The 21,863-nt window shown below is 34.3% G+C and overlaps 1 protein-coding gene across 30 annotated transcripts in view; it reads left to right on the top strand.

Moving 5' to 3' along the window:
- The window catches only part of ADGRL2 (adhesion G protein-coupled receptor L2), a 621,134-nt gene that overhangs the window by 577,851 nt on the left and 21,420 nt on the right, over positions 1-21,863 (top strand). For 22 of the 30 annotated variants that reach the window (XM_053893337.1, XM_053893361.1, XM_053893371.1 and 19 more), the window contains 10 exons: positions 908-1,201; positions 1,748-1,851; positions 2,734-2,919; positions 3,756-3,794; positions 6,642-6,825; positions 16,378-16,503; positions 16,776-16,981; positions 18,077-18,250; positions 19,231-19,440; positions 20,379-20,599. In XM_053893337.1, the coding sequence (XP_053749312.1) occupies positions 908-1,201; positions 1,748-1,851; positions 2,734-2,919; positions 3,756-3,794; positions 6,642-6,825; positions 16,378-16,503; positions 16,776-16,981; positions 18,077-18,250; positions 19,231-19,440; positions 20,379-20,599 (1,744 nt within the window). The remainder of the gene's footprint in view (positions 1-907; positions 1,202-1,747; positions 1,852-2,733; positions 2,920-3,755; positions 3,795-6,641; positions 6,826-16,377; positions 16,504-16,775; positions 16,982-18,076; positions 18,251-19,230; positions 19,441-20,378; positions 20,600-21,863) is intronic. The other 8 variants (XM_053893366.1, XM_053893379.1, XM_019413940.2 and 5 more) reach the window with 1 other exon arrangement.

Genomic DNA, 21,863 nt, shown 5'->3' with positions numbered 1-21,863 from the left:
CAGTTGGAAAGTAATGCTAGAAGTCAACCTTTTAAAATAATTTCTTTTTAAGTTTATACTCTAAATGTGTAACTGTGGTTCCTTTTATACTCCTTGTTCAAGTCGGTAAGATAATGTAGGGTTGTTTTCAAATTAGGCATGATTTGATCTAACCTGTTATCTTGATAAGAGATTGCATTGTAACCTGTGACCAGAAGAGTTGCTTTTTCTGCCTACATTTTCAAATGTAAATATGCCTAACAAAGCCTCAGATGTTTCCTTACTAACACAGCACAAGCATGCCAAGCTCATCTTCTGTTTGGATCTAATCAGGCATGCTCAAAATTCTCTCAAGCAAGAATGGCTGCTGGGTGGAAAGATGTCACAGTATTTATTTTCCTGCAAGATGTAGAGCGGGTGACTTTAAATTTTCTGTTGTCTTAATTATATATAATTGTCAGGTTTTTATTGATACTTTGATTATTTATAGGGTATGAATTTATATAAAAAAGAATTTTTCCATATTGTTTCATTTAACATATAGTATATTTGGTGTGGACACCGCAACTTTATTTAAAACCGACCTTCGGTTTCTGTTGGATGATGCATCATAAAATATACTTAAATTGTATTCTCAAATATTTCATTGAGATACAGACTTAACACAATTCGAGTCGAACAGACAAACCGATAGTAAAGCCTCCACGACCATCACTTAGTCAACGATATGAGTAAATTGACATAAATGAATGTATTTATTCTTTCTCCGACCTTACTGGCGTTCTCACTAACTCTCATTTCGTTGGACTTGGGGTAACTGGATGGGAGGGGTTTTGTGTTGTGTTTGTGCCTATACACGTTCCCGTGTGTGCCTGTATGTGAGTGCAAGTGTGTGTTTGAGGTTAATATACTCATCTTTTTTCCATAGTGCCTACCACAGCTGTGACAATAACTTCTTCAGCTGAGCTGTTCAAAACCACAGTACCAACCACAAGCACTGCTTCACAGAAAGGCCCCATGAGCACAACCGTAGCCGGATCACAGGAAGGAAGCAAGGGGACAAAACCACCTCCAGCAGTTTCTACAACCAAAATTCCTCCTGTAACAAATATTTTTCCCCTGCCAGAGAGATTCTGCGAGGCATTAGACGCGAGGGGGATAAAGTGGCCTCAGACACAAAGGGGAATGATGGTTGAACGACCGTGTCCCAAGGGAACAAGAGGTATTTCTTGTAAAATGCCAAATGTCTATTTTTAAATTCAGTAAGTTGGTTCTGAATTACACCGAGGTGATTTCGAGGAAAGAGAGACATTGATGATAACTACCTCTGTTACTATTTTTGTTAACTTTGGTAACAAAACATCTGTAGACAACTTAACGGTTCATAAACTGCACAAGTTATTGAAGGTCAGGCTGTGAATTACCTCTCCCTTTTAAAGACCTGGGTCAAGCGTGGCATTTTTTGCCCATGGACTCCAGTGAGGCTTCTTACAGCTGCCTTTCTCATTAGGAGTATCATTTTGGATGAGTCCCAAGAAAATCAAGGGCTTTTTGTTTGTTTGCTGTAAATGTCTGATACTTCAATGCTGACTTTATATTTACTGTTTACAATCTGCATTATACCCTACTTTTTGTCAGTTATTGTCAACCACTTCCATTAGCGTTTATTCAAAATTTAACATGCAGAGTAGTATCATCCTAGCTGATTTCCCGAATGCCTGCAGAAAAATGGTTTCAATTTCACTGTTGTTTTCTACATCTGTTGTAGGAACTGCCTCCTATCTCTGCATGGTTTCCACTGGAACATGGAACCCTAAGGGCCCCGATCTTAGCAACTGTACCTCACACTGGGTAAATCAGCTGGCTCAGAAGGTTGGTTGGAACCTTTTAATATGATACACATTGGTGATTAAGGGCTTTAACGTCTAACATAAATAATTTAGCTTTGTATGTTAAAACCAGTTTCATTGCTCTTTGTTCAGTATAAAAATTTAAAAAATTATGCATAGTTTTGTCTGTAAACTATTTGTTCAAAGTTACATATGTTTTGGGGCATGCTGTTTTCTATGTTAAGCTTTTTAATGAATACATACTTGCTTAATTTCATTCATATTTAGTTTGTTCTGTTTCTTTTGATGTGTGTAAGACAAATAGTCCATTGGCCTAATAAATCAAATATCATTAAGTTTGCAACTGAATCCACAGAATGCAAGCAGATGTTTGTGCTTTATATCACAGATGATTATAATAGAATAAATAAAAATGACTTTAAAAGGCATTAGTAACTTTAATATTACAGTGTAATGCAGTGACATTTTAGTTTCTCCTTCCTCATTTACCTTTCTGAAATGCAAGCAAGTGGTAGATAACACCTCCCAGTATCATGCTGATTACATTCTGGTTTAAATTTCTGGATCTTTGGAATAAATAAATCAGATTTTTAAGCAGCTATTTAAAATGGTGGTAGTGAAACTGAGAGAGCTATCTAAAAGATTTTTTTAAAAAGGGATTTCTGGTTTTCTTCTTTTCTTTTCATTTCTTTTCAAGGTCTGGTTAAGAATTTCTTTTGTGTCTTGAGGATTTAAGAACCTTTAATCATCTGAAATGAAGAGAAAGTTATTGGTCTCAATTAGTTGCAGATTTTGACATATTTGCAACTATTTCTCTCACCACAACAGAGATACTCGGGAAAAGAACAAGAAGCCACAAACAGAACAAGAAGTCATACTGAGATAATATAAATTGTCATTTCAGATCAGAAGTGGAGAAAACGCTGCTAGTCTTGCCAATGAACTGGCGAAACATACCAAAGGGCCAGTGTTTGCTGGAGATGTGAGTTCTTCGGTGAGATTGATGGAGCAGTTGGTGGACATTCTTGATGCACAGCTGCAGGAACTGAAACCTAGTGAAAAGGATTCCGCTGGACGGAGTTATAACAAGGTAGGTAGGAATTTCCTGTTATTTAGTCAGACATTTTATATGGCAGCTCTTCATTCTTCTAGCGTTGGACTGCCAAACCCCTGCCCCCCATGCTTGACATATACTTAGAAACAAAATTTCTAATTCGGTTAATTTCCCAAGAGAGAATTAGAGTTGAGAAAGGAGCAACATGACAAAAAAAAAAAAAAAGTTAAGATCTCTGAGGGAGATTTTAGTTGGTAGCAAACATTGCCTGATTGTGGTCAGTACTCCCACTTCCAAACGCATTATCTGCACTTGAAGAGATTTTGTGTTACACACCTCATACACTCTGGACGCTAATACATGCAACTCTTACGGTTGCAGCAAAATTGTACCGCATAGAGGAATGTTAGCCACTGTAATACTGTTTTCAGTTGCAGGTTTGGGGAGAAGGACAGGTTTCCCTCTCTAAGAGGATGGTGTTATTAGTGCTCTTAATCTTTCCTAATATGACAAAAATTTGGTAGCTCTTTTAACCATACTATAAAATAAGCCTGTGGGATTCATATTAAGCCAAAATCCGTGGCTAATATGGTTTTATAGGGTTAAAAAGTAGACATTTTTGTTTCTTTTAACCACATATTTTGGCTCTAGTTTTATCACAGTGCTTTGGATTAGTATATTTAATAAAATGCAGCTATAAACTGTAAATGGGCAGTTTTGGCAGTCAGCGTAAACTCACAAAAATCCAGAGGACTGCTGTGCATAATAAACTTTGAGCTCAGGAACACAAGCCTAAGTTTTGAGGATTTCTTTTTTCCTCATTTTCGACAGATAAAATCTAACCTCTGATTTTCTTTTCTTTTACTAAAAAGCTCCAAAAACGAGAGAAGACATGCAGGGCTTACCTTAAGGTATCTCTCCTGTGCTGTCACCCTGCTTTCTCCCTCCTTCAGCTACCTGCCACGCTTTCTCATCTTGCTGCATGATCCAATGTATTTCAGTCTTTGATAATTATATAATGTGCCCCATATCAGCTGTACAAATGTTGGCTTTTCTCAGGTATATTACTCTCAGAATAAGCAAATAATTTACTTTTATAATTTTTGCTCTTTCTTCATTTATCCAAACATGCAAGAATTTTAATGAAATATCCTCTGAATTGGAAAGTAATCATACAGTCTCTTTGTTTCCTGTTGTCATCTCTGTGGATTAAAAAACAACTTGAGTAAAACAGCTATGATATATTCTTGGCAGTTTATCATATCAAAGACTGTAGAGTCATAATGTATGTGCATGAAAAAGTCACTGCTTTCTTATCTCTGTGGTGTACTCTTAAATAAAAAAAAAAAAAGGCTTTGTCCTGAAAGTTTTAGGAGTCATTTCTAGAAGCAGGTTGATATGGGGATGGGTTACTAGAAATGAAATATAAATAATGTGACAGTGTTATCAATATATGTTCTATGTTGGTTTTTATCAGGCTAATAGAAACAGAAAGCCCCTGTTTGGCTCAGAATCCTTGTTCACTCCAGCCGATTTTTCTCCCTGGTATATCCAAGTAATAGGAAGCATGCTGAGGCTGACAGTGGAAGTGTGCCACGCTAGTTTTGTGTGATAGATCAAAATAATAATACCCGATTGCATTTTGTTTTATTATGTGAATTTTAGAAGTTTCTCTTGGGGGGATGGTTATTTTCTAATCCTACTCCTCTGGGGGCCGTATCCTTAATAAATCATACCTTGAAGAACTAATTCACATACATAGGACAACAAAACGAAAAACCCTGTAGTTCTGTAGAATAGAGGTTATTCAAAAGCCATGACTTACCAGTTGTAGTTGCAAGAGCTTTAAAAAAAAAAAAAAAAAAGGGCCTGTCACTAGCTCGTAATAGACAGTGTTGGATCTGAAAACTTTACAAAAGGAAAGGTGTCGGGAAAGTCTGTTTTTAGGTAGTAATATTCTGAATTTCCTTTTTAGCCTGTTTAATGGGGGCAAAGAAATAACTGCTGAAGTGTATAGAATTTGTCATACTGAAATTTTCAGTTCACCTTTAAGGTGTTAGTTAATGTGTGAAATGTAATAATTGGTATGTTGCCCAGGACATAGATCTCAGTGGGAAAAGAATAGCCGTCTTTCTTTGGCAGGGAGAGACTACTTAAGGAATATGATTAGGCTAATGATCATTTTTGATTCCGCTAGAAAAGTACAAATGGTAATAAATACGGAGTGTTTCAAATTAATAAAAACTTGTCATCAGCGAGTTATGTGTATGCGTAGTGAGTTTCAGTGTGACCTTAATTTCTGACCAGTGTCATTTTCAGTATCTCTCAAATGAGCTTCTCTGCCCAGATAAGACTAATAAAACTACTTAAATTACAAATCAGAAGCTGACTTACACTATGCAAATGAAGTGAGTTCCCACTTGGTGACAGAGGATTCATTTGTAACTTAGATTAGAGGCTCCAGTCTGTATTTCTTGGTGACTAATGAATCTAGCCTCAGCAGACCAATTTCTGTTCCACTCTAGTTAATGGCTGCAGCAGTATCACTGTGAGCATTTTGACTATTCTATCTCCCATTAGAGAGAGAAAAAAAGCCTTTAACGCTACTTGGAAGTATCTTCCACCTGCCAGGAAGGTCGTGGTGGCTCACAAGGCAGACAGAACGAGGATATTAAGATGGATTAAGCTAATTAATCTTACTCTGACAGTAGCTTCAAACAACTTTTCCCCTTGCTTATTCCAATATCGTACCTCAAAGTAGCAATTTTTGTTGTTCTTTGCACGATGTATGTTTTTTTCCCTCAGTGATTACCAATAGATCAAAACAATTTATATATGGCCTTAATGACATATTATGACTAGGTAAATGGGATAGAGTAAATAAACTTAGTGATTTCAGCTCTCCAAGCCATAGTCAATGTACACTGTAGTTATCAGTACAAAAGCCTGCCTTCAGTTGCTTAACTGACTGGGTTGTATTTTTATTTAATGTTATTTTGTTGGTAATAAATTGAATCTACAAATATGAACATTTACAACTCGGATGGTTGTGAAGACCTTATTCTACTTTTCTGTTGTCCTAAAATTACTAGTATAGGCTTTAAATATTTGGATTGTTCTCTTGATTCTTTTAAAAACAGATCATTGTTTATGAACTAAGGTATACTCTCAAGTGTTTTCTAGCTGGACAGGGAATTGGAAGAGTGAAATGCGCACAGATAATTTATAAACTTTGAAATCATCTTGGTTTTTTCCCCAAAGGTAATAAGTGGACAGTGGTATAAGGCACTATTTTGATTACTGTTTTAGTTCATGTTCTAAAATACAGTGTGGTTTAACTTTTCAAGCATAAATATCAGGCTATTCTAGAGATCTCAGGGTTTTCTATATAGAACATTTAAATCTTGGGGTTATAAGTAGGAATGACATGTGTGTAAGAGTAATTCCTCAGGTTAAGAGCTGACGTTGGTTGTACTTCTCTTCGACAGTTGAGATACTATTAGATGAGTATAAACGAGCCATCTTTTTACGTTTACACATTAAAATCAAATAGTGTTCTACTAATCTTCAGCTCCATTTTGAGATGGTAAGATATGTTTCAAGTTGGCCAGGTAGATGTTGTTCAGGTCTTCTTCCATCTTGAAATGAGAGTAAATCATCATGACAGATAAATATCACAATTGTCACTAGTCAGTGAGTGAAAATCACCTTGGTACTAGAAGCAGTCAAAACTAATGATAGTTTTCTAATGGATGCAGGCAATTGTCGACACAGTGGACAATCTTCTGAGACCTGAAGCTCTGGAATCCTGGAAACACATGAATTCTTCTGAACAAGCGCACACAGCAACGATGTTACTCGATACATTGGAAGAAGGCGCCTTTGTCCTGGCTGACAATCTTGTAGAACCAACCAGGGTCTCAATGCCCACAGAAAATATTGGTAAGTGAATATATTGTCAGCTTTAATTTTGATTTAGAAGGTACGTGTGTAAGAGAATGATGCTTCCCTTCTGAATCTGTTTTTTCCCAGAGCCAAACTTCTCTTTTGTCAAATTACAATTTATTGATCACACTTCATAAAATTAATGCAGAAGCCAGAATCTTTCTGTATCTTTTAAAAGTTGGTTTTATGTAGGTTTTTTTTTTTTCCAACTGAAAAATCATTAAAGAAGTTTAGAGTACTTAAATGCCAGAATATGGATTGCGTAAGTAATGAAAGTGCTTGCTGTGGAACTGGGGAAAACGCTTTCCCATTTTATATAACATGTTCCTAATGAATTTAAATTACTTTCTGGAATGTATCCTCCCGGTCAGATATTTTAGGCACACAGAATTTGAGCCAAATGTTTATACTAAACACAACTGCCTTCAGGTGAAAATGTGGTCAACGAACTACATCTCCCATAATGCAGAATATACATGCTTCATAGATTGCAAAATAGCTGCAGATAGTTTCGAAGCACAATTTAGCATTTAAATGCTGGCCGTGAGAGGTAGGAATTCACTTTTGATGATATTTGAAAAACTCAGTAAGTACAGTAAAATTATATTAATATAGGCTTGAATGATTTAGAATTGTTGGTTATTCAGAGAGGGTGAACTCAGATGACGTTTATAATATATAGTATATTATATATATACTATATATATATAACGTTTATATATATATATATATATATATATAAAATATATATATATGACGTTTATACTATAATATATAGTAAAGCAAAAAAGTTTCCCAAGCATAAATAAAAACAAACAAACAAAAAACAAAAGGGAACACAGACTATTCCTTCCACTAAAAGAGTGCATTGGTGCAATATACTGGAAAAAACTATGTGGGATCCCATATCTTATTGCCTAATTGTACCTGCCTAAATCATGGGACTTCATATTTTAAAATGCAGAAAATAAAGGTGTATAAATCAGATTATGATAATTGCATTTAAAGTCAAAGGTTTAAGTTTATTTTAAATAACTGAATTTTTAGAAAGAAATAAAGTGTTATTAAAACCATATGTTTTTGTGTACTCTGAGCTTTGGGAATGATAAAGAACTCAGTAACCTCAAATTAGGTGAAACGAGGCGACAGTATGTAAATTGGCCTGCCGTGATCTGGGATAGCGGTCATAAGGAAAATGGTACTCTGCCACAGCCTTAGTAGTAATACAGAATGAATAAAGCTGTCTGTTTTGTCCAAAACTTTCATTATTTTTGGTTAATTTATTTGCTAGCCCAATAAGATTCCTAAGATATACATTGAACAATTCTTCTCAACTTTTTCCAGTGATATACCTGTAAGGATAAAAAAGTGTAAAGTTGATCATCTTAGAGGATGAATCATAGAAAATATTATTTGAAGTGGCACGTTTGACCTACATTTGTTTTCAAAATCTTCTAATGGCTATTAAAAAAAAAAAAGACACCTGAAATTTCTCTTTTACACCCTTTTCAGGTATGCAGAAATATTTGATGGGTCAGGCTGATATGCTGTGCTCCCATCAACTTCATCAGCTTAGCATATATACAGGACACATTGTTAATTAGATATCTGAGATAATTCGATGGCAGCTTGAGACCTAGTCTGAAAATGTAAATGTCCAGGAATTTTTTTTTTCTAATGCCTGTTTTTAAGAGTTCTAAAGTATTACACTTCATGCTGGTTTCTTTTCTTTTCTTTTTTTAAAATTTTTACCTGAAAAAAGACAGGGCACCTGGCTGGCTCAGTCAGTAGAGCATGTGACTCTTGATCTTGGGGTTGTGAGTTCGAGCCCCATGTTGGGTGTAGAGATTACTTTAAAAACTAAAAAAAAAAAAAAAAAAAAAAAATCTTAAAAAAGTAACAAAAGACATTGTTGGTGAAGTTTGTTACAGAATGCAGTACACATGTACTTTTGATTTCTAAAATACAAACAATTTGGTGGCAAATACCATCCATGATTTAGCATGAGGAAAGCATTTACCTTTTTCCTGGGACTTGTTCTCTTTTTAGACATGAGGACTAAAATAGCCCATTATTCCTTTATGTCCTCACTTTCCCAAAGCTCTTAACTAAATTTAGGGCATGGCTACAATATCTTAGGTATTAAGACAATTTGATTTGACTCCTTAGTGATTTCTCCTTGAATCCTTAGTTTAACTTTATTGTGTGATTTACCCTTATAATACATGACCTCATAAAAATTGTATAATTATATCTCATATAATTATATTTGATTATAGCTTTTTAAAGTCAGTTTGGAGGTATAATTTCTATATAATACAAGCAGTGGTTTTAAGTGTACAGTTGGTGAGTTTTGACAAATGCACACCCATGTGACCAACATCACCTCAGAAGGGCCCTTGATTCTCTTGCAGTAGATCTCCTCATACCCCCAGCCCCCAGTGATCGCTGGTCTGTTTTCTGTCACTAATTTAGCTTTGCCTTTTCTGGACCTTTAGTTGAATGGCATCATGCCGTATGTACTCTTTTTGATCTTGCATTTTTTACACAGAACAATGTTTTTGAGATTCATCTGTGTTGGTAAGAGTATCAATAATGCAGTCTTTCATTTTTCTTGCTGAGTAGTATTCCATTATAAGGAAACACCACTAATTGTGTATTTATTCACTTGTTAGGCATTTACGTTGTTTCTACTTTTCCGCTGTTACTGATAAAGCTGCCATTTTCCCACGTGTTTATACTGTTTCATACTCCTAAGTGCTATGAGACTTCCAGTCACTCCACATCCTCATGAACATTTAGGATTGTCAATCCTTTTGATTTTAGCCATATGAGTAGTTTGTAGTATCATCTCATATTGGTTCTGTTTTGCATTTGTGTAATTGCTAAGTTACTTATTACTGATAGCTGTTCAACTCTTACATGCTTATGGACCATTTCATGTATCTTTTTGTGAAGTGTCCATATATTTTGCCTATTTTTAATTGGATTGTTTGTCTTCTTAATAATGAGTTATAAAGATTCCTTATGTATCTATTATTCAAGTCTTTTGCTGGTTATAGATACTGTGAATATTTTCCCTCAGTATGTGATTTTCTTTTCATTTTCTTAATAATATCTTGAGAGGAGCAGAATTTTTTCATGTTGACAAAAAATCACCCATCTTCGACATCTAGTTAACCCTATTTCACTTATTACTTACTCTTACCATTGTAAAGCAAATTTTAACATCATATTATTATTACTTTCAATACTTTAAAATGTATCCCATGCATTAAAAACACAGTGCCATTGCCATACTTTTAAAAATTAACATAAACAGGTTCAAAAGATAACAAAAGGATGTTTAAATTTACTTGATTTTGCGGAGTCACCTGGCTCAGTTGGTTAAACATCTGATTTCGGCTTAGGTCCCAATCTCATGATTCATGGGTTTGAGCCCCGCAGAGGGCTCTCTGCTGTCAGTGCAGAGCCGACCTCAGATCCTCCGGCCTCCTCTCTCTCTGCCCCTCCCCTCCTGGCTCTCTCTTTCAAAAATAAATAAACACTTAAAAAGTAAAAAACTAATTTATGTGGTTTTTGTAAATTTGTTAATGCTTAATTTGTTTTGACCAGGATACAAACAAGTCCCTGTGGTACATTTGATACATTGCTTGAGTCATTTCTCCCTACATCTTTTCTTTAAACCTTTTTCCTTTTTCTGAAGAAATTGAGCAGATGATTTGTACTATGAAATTTCCCACATTCTCGATTTGGCTTATTTCTTCCCACTATATCATTTTACATAATTGATATGTACTAATAATTGGATCTAGAGGCTTGATGAGTTCAGGTTTATTTGTTAATTTGTTTTCTCCAAGAACCTTTCCATTGCATCCTGCAAAAGAGGCACATGTTAGGTTGTCTTTCTTTGAGATCTTATGACTGATTAGGTGGTTTGGGTATTATCAGCCTAATCCATCCATTATAAAATACCCTATCATTTATTTTCCCAGTGGGCTTAGCAGCCAACATGGCTGTCAGTTTAGGCTTGTTTATATTGTAGTAACAAAAACCCCAAAGTCACAGCAGCTCTCAACAGCAAAGATTTATACTCCTTCAAGCCACGTCACCATTGAGGCTTGGTTTTGGCCCTGCCAAAGTCGGCACCGTGTTGTTTGTACCCTGGGATCCAGGCTCACGGAACCTAGAATGGTGCTGGTCTCCCGGCATCGGCCATAGTTTTTCCTGTACCTTCTCTTTTCTTCCCCTTTCTTCTCATTGGAGCTACTACTTGGTAATGAATTTGGACACCACAAAGACAGAAAAATATATTAAAATCCTGTCTACACCATTGGTTGTGAGTGAGACTGTCCTATGAATGAAGTGTCCTGGCTGTCAGGAAGCCTGTTGAACAAGGCATATGTTATTCCAAGCACACAGAATATATAGATTAAGAGAATATCAGAACTGTCTGTATTCTAGTCACCCAACTGAGCCACACCTGAGCATTGCACCATCTTCGCTTCACATTTTGGGGGAGCTAGTTATTGGCAACATATAAATCCCTTGGATCCCCTCCTTCTTGATCGGATGAGTGTAACCACCATTCTTAATTTGTTTGCTGGCGTTAGTCATTTTTTTTTCTAATTTTGCTCTCCAAGTATGTACGTTCAATAGTTGCTTTTTTGTGCTTTTAACATTAATGATTTTACACTGTAGATGTAGTTGTATAATTTTGCCTTGCCGTTATAGTTTTCATATTTATGCACGTTGATATGTGCATCTCTAGTTTATTCGTTCAATCTAACAATACACCACAATGATTTGACTGCCAATGATAGATATTTTAGTGGCCTGTGCTTTTTGGCTGATAACAAGGAAAACCGTGAAGGTTTTTGTATATCTTCATGCTCATATGTGTGTGCCTTCCTAGACATATATGGACACACACCTAGAAATAAAATTTTTGAGTGATGAAGCAGGCCCATCTCCTTTATTAAATACTGCCAAGTTGCTTTCTAATATTGTTTACCAGTTTACATTCTCACCTTTAATACCATTGTTCTTCATCAATCTCTTTGCTAAATACACTTCATTATTGACATAAGTGTTATTCTAATGGGTTTGAATGGACCACATTATTGTTTTAATTTGCAGTTCTCAGATTACTTAATGTCTTTATTGGGTATTTTAGTTTTCTCTCCTGTGTATTTGTTGTCCACAGGTTTTGCCTATACATTTATTTTTCTGTAGCTAATGTATTCTGGACACCGATTCTTTGTAGACTGTATAGTTCGAAAACATTCCTAGCATCCCTTCTCTTTTTTACTTTGTTTATGATAGCTTTTATTTTACAGGATAATGAAGTCAGATTTATCAGTGTGTTCTTCTAGGGTAGGACTTTTTTTGTCTTAAGAAATACTTTAATTGGGGCACCTGGGTGGATCGGTCAGTTAAGGATCCAACTCTTGATTTCAGCTTAGGTCATGAACTCACGTGTTAGGCTCTGCACTGACAGCCCGGAGCCCGCTTGGGAATCTCTCTCTTTGCCCCTTCTCTGCTTGTGCTCTGTCTCTCTCTCTCTCTCTCTCTCTCTCTCTCTCTCTCTCTGTGTGTCTCTGTCTCTCTCAAAATAAATAAATGAACTAAGAAAAAAAAACTTTCCTTTTTGGTGTCCTCAAAAATTTTCCCTGCTATGTAGTTATACTTGTAACTTTATAAATGATCTTATACTTTAGAAATGACAAAATTGTGCCTTTTTTTTACAATTATGTTCTAATCCAGCTGAAAATTATTTTTGTTGATGGTATGAGGGAAGAAACTAATTTGGTTTTTGTTTTCTGTTGCCTTTTTTTTTTGATAATATAGATAATGTGTTGTTTCAGTACTTTTAGTTCATAATTCATTTTTTCCCCAGTGGTTTGTAATGATATCTGTCATTTCTATGCATGTTAGAAGTGTGTTATACATTGCTCCTTTTGTTTTTGTTTCAATACTGCTAATGTCTGGTAAGTTCTTTAAATTCTGCTCCGTGAGGATTACTGTAGCTGCTCTTGGCATGTCTTTTCCATGTGAATTTTAAAGTCAGTTGTCAAATTCCACAAACTCGGAAAATATTATTGGACTTTTCATTAGAATTAGGCTGATTTTGTAAATTGATTTTGAAAGAAGTATCACAAATCTATTTACTTGTTGAGGTCTCCCAAATAAGACCTTGTATAATTCTCCATTTTTTGTTAGTTCTTCTAACAAAGTTCTACATTTTTTCCATTAATATGTTGCATTTTTAAAATCAGTTTTATTCTTAGATAACTTACACTGTTTGTTTTTATTTTAAATAGTATCTTGGGACCCCTGGGTGGCTCACTTGGTTAAGCGTCTCACTCTTGATTTAGGCTCAGGTCATGATCTCATGGTTCCTCAGATTGAGCCCCATGTCAGGCTCCACACTGACAGGACAGAACCTGCTTAGGATTCTCTCTCTCTCTCTCTCTCTCTCTCTCTCTCTCCCTCTCCCTCTCCCTCTCTCCCCCCGTCTTTCTCTCTCTCTCCCTCCCTCCCCTCCCCTCTCCCTCAGTCACTCCCATCCCCCCTCAAAATAAATAAATAAACTTTAAAAAATAGTACCTTTTTAAAAATTGCATATTGTAATTGTTTATTGTTTGTTGTACAGGATCACATTTGATTTTGCTGACTGCACCCTTGCTAAATTCTTTTACTTCCAATCATATATAGAGTCTCTCTTAAAATTACTGTGCTGTTAATTATATTTTCTGTAAATAATAACATTTTGCTTTTTTCTTAAGCTCTATAACATTTTTCTTAAATTACTGCATTAGGTAGGTCTTTTAGTACAATGTTAATAAATAAAACTCCTAATAGGAATCATCCTGACTTTAAAAAGAATGTTTCTTGAGTTTTTCATCATTCTTTGCGTGTCCGTTTGGAAAGATAAGCTTTATCTGATAACAAAACCTTTATCTTGGCAAAGATTTTTTTCTTTTATTCTTACTCTTCTGTAAAGTTGTTTTTTTTTTTTTTTTTTTTTTTTTTTTAGTAATTGAATGGGTATTGAAGTTTGTTGAATTATTTTGGCTAATAATTTTTTTCATCTTTAATTTCTTAATTTGGTGAACTACTTTAATGTATTTTGCAATGAATGCCCTTTTGAGTTAAACTCAGTGTGTTCAGGATGTTACACTTAAAATATATGTATGGTTTATTAAATATTTTTGCATCCTGTTAATAAGTGAGAATATTCTATAATTTCTTTCCCTGTGCTGTTTTATGCATCAAGATTATATAAGCCTCGTGAAATGAGTTGAAAAGTACTCTTTTTCTATTTTCTGGAGCAGTTTTTTAAGAATCAGCATACATTTAGCTATCAGTTATTTTTTTAATGGTCATAAATAGAGTTTTTCATTTATTTTAGGCAGTTTTTTGTTTTTTGGAAGTTTTCCCTTTTATCTATTTTTAAATTTACTTATTTATTGATACAATTTTATTTATTGATATAAAGTTGATTATTGATTCTCTACAAAGATCTGTATTAATGATCCTTTTAAAATTCAAATTATTAATTTTTTACTATGGACATGATTTTTAAACTTATGTAAATATATGTTGAATTAAAGCTTGAATTAAAGCTTTACTTCACTAAAATTAAAGTAAATATTTATTGAATGAAATTAACTCTTTGTACATGTAAGTCTGTATTTGGAACTTTTCATGAGAACTCAAAGGATTTCAGTCTTTCACCCTGTCTTCTGTCTTCTGTAAGAAAAGTTAATAATTGAGAGTCCCTTTCAGCGTAAAAGGAGTGAGGTATACATTAGATGTATATTTTTCCTCTCTTCTTCCCCCCTTCTACCTCCTTTTCACATACATGGAATCTGATATAAAGAGAGGGGATCATCTACCTACCCACCTACTTAATCTTTCTAAGCATGGGTCAGTAAAATAAATATTTTTAACCAGCTTCTGCAGCTTATAGAATTCTAAAATCTGTATGACTCTGATTATAAACTTGTAGTTCAGGTGCTTGACATGTAGTCTGATAGCTTATAAAAATCTTCCAATGTTATGATTTCCTATTTACTACTAAGTCTATATATACTTTACAGAACAAATTTGTGAAAGATTAAAAAAATAAATTATTATCCAAAGGTAACTGTAATGGTATAAGCCCATATTTGTAAAGAGAAAGGGGGTAGGTGAATTAATCATATCTGTGTGTGTGTATGTGTGTGTGTACAAACACATACACACATATTTGTCTAGGTATAGAAATCGCTATGCAAGAATATACACCATTAGGGTGAAATTCAGAGAAAAATGTATGGACTCTATTGAATTATTAAGAGTATCTGTTACTTTTTAAAATCTAATGGAAGAAACTAATGAATTTTGTATATAATCCCTCTCATTTCATCAGTAAAATGACATATTCTAATTATTAATATAAAAAAGTTGACTTTAGTAGAACCAATAATGCTTTTCCATTCTTTTAAAAACTTAAATGAATATTGATATAAAGTATTGCAATCTTTATTGGAATTACAGTAGACAGTGTTTATGTTATGACTATTATATTTTTGAAACAAAGTTAAACAACATTGGTCTTGTTGATTAGGTAAATGTTCTTAGTGTTCTATATCAGCCTGTTCCCTTTCCATAAATTTTTGAATGTAGGAATAAAGTACAGTGGTTGGTAAACTTTTACTATAAAGGCCCGAATAGTTAGCCTAAGCAACTAAACTACATGGTCTAAGTTACAAATACTTAACTGACATTGTAGAAACTGAGCAGCTATAGACAATAGGTAAATGAGCAAACATGGATGCATTCTCATAAAACTTTATTTACAAAAAGAGGTGGCAGGTCAGATTTGGCACACAGGGCATAACTGTTAAGTTATGGCATACATAACTTAAAAATGTAAAGGTTATTAGTTACTAGTGAGAATTAATGGGAAGGTTTAAAATAATGCCAGAACATTTTCTCATAAATATGCTGTGCTGGTCTCACTATGTTCAGAAATTAGAGAAAACCAAGTATTGCAAAATTGAGCTATATAATCTTATTATGTATGAAAATATCATATACATAGAAATAGATGTATACATGCAATAAAGGCATTCAAATTTATACTTCATATTTCATTTTACCATTGTCATGGAATGTGCCTTGAAAAGTTATTTAATGTACGGAACAAAAAAAAAACCACTTTGAAATATTTTTGTTTATTTTAATGGTATAAATGAAATTTTAAAAGTTGTGTGCTTTTAACTCTTAACGCTGTTCCTAGGATAAAAGTCAGGAATTAGTTCATGACAGAAGATACAAAATCATGGGAAAAAAAGTTAAAATGATTATATGAAATGTTTTAGAGTTATCAATAAAGGTTTAACTTAGAGTAATTTAGTTTATGATTTTGTTGAAATTTAACAGTAAAATTTTATAGGCAGAAAAAAAAAGAAGCAGTGGTTTTCCAGGCAATTATCATGTGCCGCTTTGTAGTTTAAAGAATGTCCTTTTTTCCTCCCCTTTATCTTTTGCCTCCTCCAGTTCTGGAAGTGGCAGTGCTCAGTACAGAAGGACAGGTCCAAGACTTTAAATTTCCTCTGGGCATCAAAGGAGCAGGCAGTTCAATCCAACTTTCTGCAAATACTGTCAAACAGAACAGCAGGAACGGTAAGATGGAGCAGAATCTTTTAACAAATGACAGGATGTTTTGTTCATTTAAACCTGTTAATCCCCAAAATGCTGCATATTTAACTCTTAATATAACAATACTACTTATCATTTAAAAGCAGATTTAAAATAATGCCTTCCTCTTTCCCAAGAAATTTAATCCAAATAAAGAGTCCAGAAGGATTCTTCCCTTTCATTCTTATTTGGATGTATCTTTTTTCATTCGTAAGCATATTTCCCGTAAAGGCGTACGACTGTTTTTACCTTCCTAGGGCTTGCGAAGTTGGTGTTCATCATTTACCGGAGTTTGGGACAGTTTCTAAGTACAGAAAACGCAACCATAAAACTGGGGGCTGACTTTATTGGTCGGAATAGCACCATTGCAGTGAATTCCCACGTCATTTCGGTTTCAATTAATAAAGAATCCAGCAGAGTATACTTGACAGATCCTGTGCTTTTTACCCTGCCACACATTGATGTAAGTTATATATGCTAATGAAGTTACAGAAGGTTATAAAACCAGTGAGGACGGAAAGCAAAACTTGAAGTGCTGGGGACAGGGAGAAAGGGAATGGGGAGAAGGCAAAGAGGAAAGAAAAGACCTTTCCATTTGAATTTCAAATGTTGGACTAGGTCATAGACATAAGTTTATTTAAGTCTGTGAACATAAAATTAAATGAGCCTGGTTCAGTGATTATTAGAACTTAAGTGTATTCTTAATGAAAGCTAATTCAGTAATCAACAGGAAAATGTAAATGACTGTAATTTGTTTTAGAATGAAAATTAACTCTTACCTTAGCAGCAGGATAGCCTAGTATTAACTGTTAGGACTCTGCCTTTTTAGCATGGCAGACCTTTTTGTTTGTTTTTCTTCTTTTTGATTTTACTGATCATATGCAACACAATTGTGATCAAGTATTGTGGTGTTTTTAAAAATCTAGACTTGAAGAGAGGTGATTCCTCTGCTGTGCCTTAGAATGAAGTTGGCTGTTAAATCATTATCCTGTGTTGGAAGATTGGCTGCAGAATTTTGGCTTCTGTTACAAGCAGAGTGAATACGTGCCCACAGATAGCCAAGTGATCCCCAGAATTGGCAAAGAAAAATGAATTTGTGCACTGTTCTCTTACATCTGCTGCAGTTAGTTCACTCTTTTAAAAACCTTGACGATGCTGACATGTCACTTAGAATAAAAATGGGCCCCAAATAGATTTTTAAAATACTTGGTCCTTACAGAATTTTCTCAGAACAAATTCAAGGGTCTATTTTTGTCAGAAAAGAAAAAAAATGATTCCAATGTACCATCAGTATGTAAAATCATAAGATGGAAATTGTAATTGTGGAAAATGGGTCTTTGGTAATTTAGAGTACACTTTAGAGTGTTTCGGACTATAAAACCCCTTTTAAGTTAGATATCTGCCTTGTATAACATAGTCTACAATTTTGCTGATGAAAAACTTTATAGTCCGAAACATGCAAAGTTTAATCTAAATTACCTTTTACACATATTAAACAATTGCTATTGCCATCTTAGAGTGTAAAATCCTAATTTTATCTTGTCATTTTATTTCCCAGCCTGACAATTATTTCAATGCAAACTGCTCCTTCTGGAACTACTCAGAAAGAACTATGATGGGATATTGGTCTACCCAGGGCTGCAAGCTGGTTGACACTAATAAAACTCGTACGACGTGTGCATGCAGCCACCTAACCAATTTTGCAATTCTCATGGCCCACAGGGAAATTGCAGTAAGTATTTGCACTTCTAATTAGTAGCAGAGAAAAACCTCAGAGATTCAAAACAGCTTGGGTAACAGTCCCGTCTTTGGGTGCTTATCGGAACTAAAACTTAGCAAACAAAGTAGTGTGAATTTCTGATTGTCTCTACACTGTCCGTATATTTTAGGAGGTCTTGGCCCTATATTTATTGTTACTTCTCAAAATCTGCTTTACAGACTTGTTCTGAGTTTTTCTCCTTTGGGCAGGTGTTTGGCAGAGGCAGTCAGGGATTTAAAAAAGGAGCAGAAATAGGTCCTACAAAAGAGACTTGAGGATTCTAAAATTTAACACACCCTCCCCATCTGGAATGTCTGAATCTCGTTTTACAACTTTGGCTTTGAGTTTTCCTAACAACGTTGCACACTGCAAAACTGCAGATTTTGAAAGGTCAGGATAGCTTCTGGAACGTTTCTTCGTGTTCCTTTCCGTGATTAAGAGAATGATAGCCAGAAGATAAAACATTTTAAGAAATATAGCGTGAAAACTCTCAGGTCTATTGTGTTCTTTGACTCTTAGTATATAAATAAATATAAAAAGTCAAAGGGAAAATGGAAGCTTAAAAATTTTTGTTAGCCAGGACAGTCATTAAGATGCCAATTATTTTTTTTATCATAACTGAGTATCCTTTATTACAGTATATAAATATTCTCCTGTGTTTATGTAGGTAATTATCTCAGTCATTGTTTTGAAATAATTGGGCTCTCGCATTATTTTGTAGGTAAAATCTTCCACTTTCGTAGGTCATTCGTTGGATATAAAAGTTAATGAGATAATATTGAACTCTGTTATACGATCAAGTTTCCTTTTTAGTTTTGAACCTTGTTTGAATACATAAGAATGTAAACACAGAGTTTAGTATTTAAACATGAGCTATCACATGTGAAAGCTACCTTATCTTTAGTTGATACAATGCAGAAATACTAACGTTCCTCATATTGTTTTTATTTCAGTACAAAGATGGAGTTCACGAATTACTCCTTACCGTCATCACCTGGGTGGGAATTGTCATTTCCCTTGTTTGCCTGGCTATATGCATCTTCACCTTCTGCTTTTTCCGTGGCCTACAGAGTGACCGCAATACTATTCACAAGAACCTTTGTATCAACCTTTTCATTGCGGAATTTATTTTCCTAATAGGCATTGACAAGACGAAATACATGGTAAGCACCCCTTCAGCTTATTGCCCTTGGATCTCTGAAAATTACTATAACAGGTGTGAATCCACACATGATGTCGATATTGATATTTGACCTTGTAAACTTAATATAGTTGACGATGATGATGTTGGAGGGTAATTTGTAACAAATTAAAAGAGAGTGCTGCAATCATTAAGTATTATTACTGTGAGTTAATTCATTTCTTGTATCAAGGCGCAGTAGCATTTTTCTGGATTGTTATTAAGACATGTGATTTGAAGAGAAGAGCTCTAGGGATACTGACGTGAAAAAAATCCTATTTTTACCATTTTCACTTTGCTTATGGAGTCATTCTGACTAGTGATCATTTCTTCATCTTTTGGCAATTTGTTCATCACCATGAGGTCTCAGTGTCAGTACTTCATAATTAGTTAATGCTTTACCCTCTATCCATCTGCGCTGGGATGAATTTTAAGAATGCTTCACATACGACAGGAAAATATCATTAGGAATCACAGCCAGGATATTCATCATTAAAGTGAATTTTTAAATTCTGTTATTGAAAAAAATAGAAGTAACATATTTTATTTAGAACAACTGTTCCAAAGATCTATGGAGCAACTAATCTGTACGTAAAATATTCTGATTTAATAACAGATAATTCTCGAAGAGAAATTAAAGTATGTTTTCTTATCTGCACTTAAATTTCACTAAAAATAGTTATATCTTCCAGTGATGAAATTTCTGGCACACCTGGCCTTATATCCTATAAGCATTAAACTCTTCAAATTTGGCGTTTAGAACTCATTTCCATTTATTTAAAAAAAATTTTTTTAAAGAAACAGTGGTTTCTTTAACGTTTATTTTAAAGACAGTGAGAGCTATCAGTGAGTATTGTGTAATTTTGGCGTAGTCTGTATTCATGTGTTCTCTTTTGTGCTTTTTTTTCTTTTCCTTTACAGATTGCCTGTCCAATATTTGCAGGACTACTACACTTTTTCTTTTTGGCCGCTTTTGCTTGGATGTGCCTAGAAGGTGTACAGCTCTACCTAATGTTAGTTGAAGTTTTTGAAAGTGAATATTCAAGGAAGAAATATTATTATGTTGCTGGTTACTTGTTTCCTGCCACAGTGGTTGGGGTTTCAGCTGCTATTGACTATAAGAGCTATGGAACAGAAAAAGCGTAAGTAATTGCAAGCGACCTGAGTGTTTTTCAAGTGAATAATTTTTTAAAGCCTGTTAGCTGTCAGTGAGGGGCCCTGACAGACTAAAATAGCATCTGAAAGCTTTATTGGTAAGAGAATGGGCATGCCGTGCACAAATTACAATCAAGTCTTTTGTAATTTTCTAGGTTCAGAGGATTTGTACTCTAGCGAGGCAGATTCTAAATTATGGACTTTCTTTTTAACACAAAAGATTGACCTGAAACAAATTGAAAAAGTAAATAACTTTTTGGCCTTAGAAAGATATTAAGTAAAAATTCTTCTGAACTTAAAGCATCTGACAGGTTTAACTACTCAGTTTTAACCTAATGCTTCATTAGCTCTCTTTGTGCAGCCGACCCTCTAGCTAACTCTCATTCTGAATTGTGACAGTAGCACATTCCATCCCATATGTTCTACTTTGATAATATTTTATCAGGCAGTTTGAAAGGATTAAAATAAGTCACTGTCTTTCATTTATAAAAAATATAGATATTTATGGAAAATGACAGAAGGTAGACATAGCCATGTTTCTAAGGATTTTATTTGCTAGAGGCATGAATTTGCCTTCCAATTCTGTTTATTTTTTCCTTTGATAAAATTAGTTATATAAAGATTTCTTGGACTAAAGAAAGCTTTTTGACTATACACATGATGAAAGACAAATAAAAGAAATTCAGTGGGGATTCGATGTTATATGAAAAATGAACCACTAAGTAAAATCTGTCTTAATAAGTTTATGCATCATTTACTCTAATACTAGATGAGTGCTACGCTTTGATTTTTTTTTTATCTCGTATTCATCCATTCCCAGTTGAGGTATTATATTTATGCTGTACTGTTTTGAAACAAACATAGCAGCTGAACATTTTATTTTGTCTGTTATGTTCCATAGGGTTAAGCGCTTTATCTCAGATACAGATCTGATAGGCAAATTTTGAAGATAAGAACTTAAAAATGATGAGACGATTTGGAATATCGAGTTTCAGGTTTTTCTTAGTGAAGTTAGAGATCTTATGAATCAGGGACTGGGTGTTGTGGGGTTTATTCTTCTCCCCATACAAGCATAATAATGTATGCCTTTACCAAATTTAAAAACTGAAATGAAAAACAGTAGGTTGAAGTAAATAAATTACTACTGTTTACATCAAAGCCAACTCAAGAGTTATTAAAATTATTCTTACCTGTGATAAGTGAATTTTCAAAAGCAAATGTAAAGATGGTTTCTGATAGATTTTTAAAATT

The sequence above is a fragment of the Panthera pardus genome, unplaced genomic scaffold, assembly GCF_024362965.1.
Source record: "Panthera pardus isolate Hobbes unplaced genomic scaffold, ASM2436296v1 HiC_scaffold_11, whole genome shotgun sequence".
In the NCBI taxonomy this organism is placed as follows: Eukaryota; Metazoa; Chordata; class Mammalia; order Carnivora; family Felidae; genus Panthera; species Panthera pardus.
Note: the sequence above shows the minus strand (reverse complement) of the source record. Positions and strands in the feature narration are given on the sequence as shown.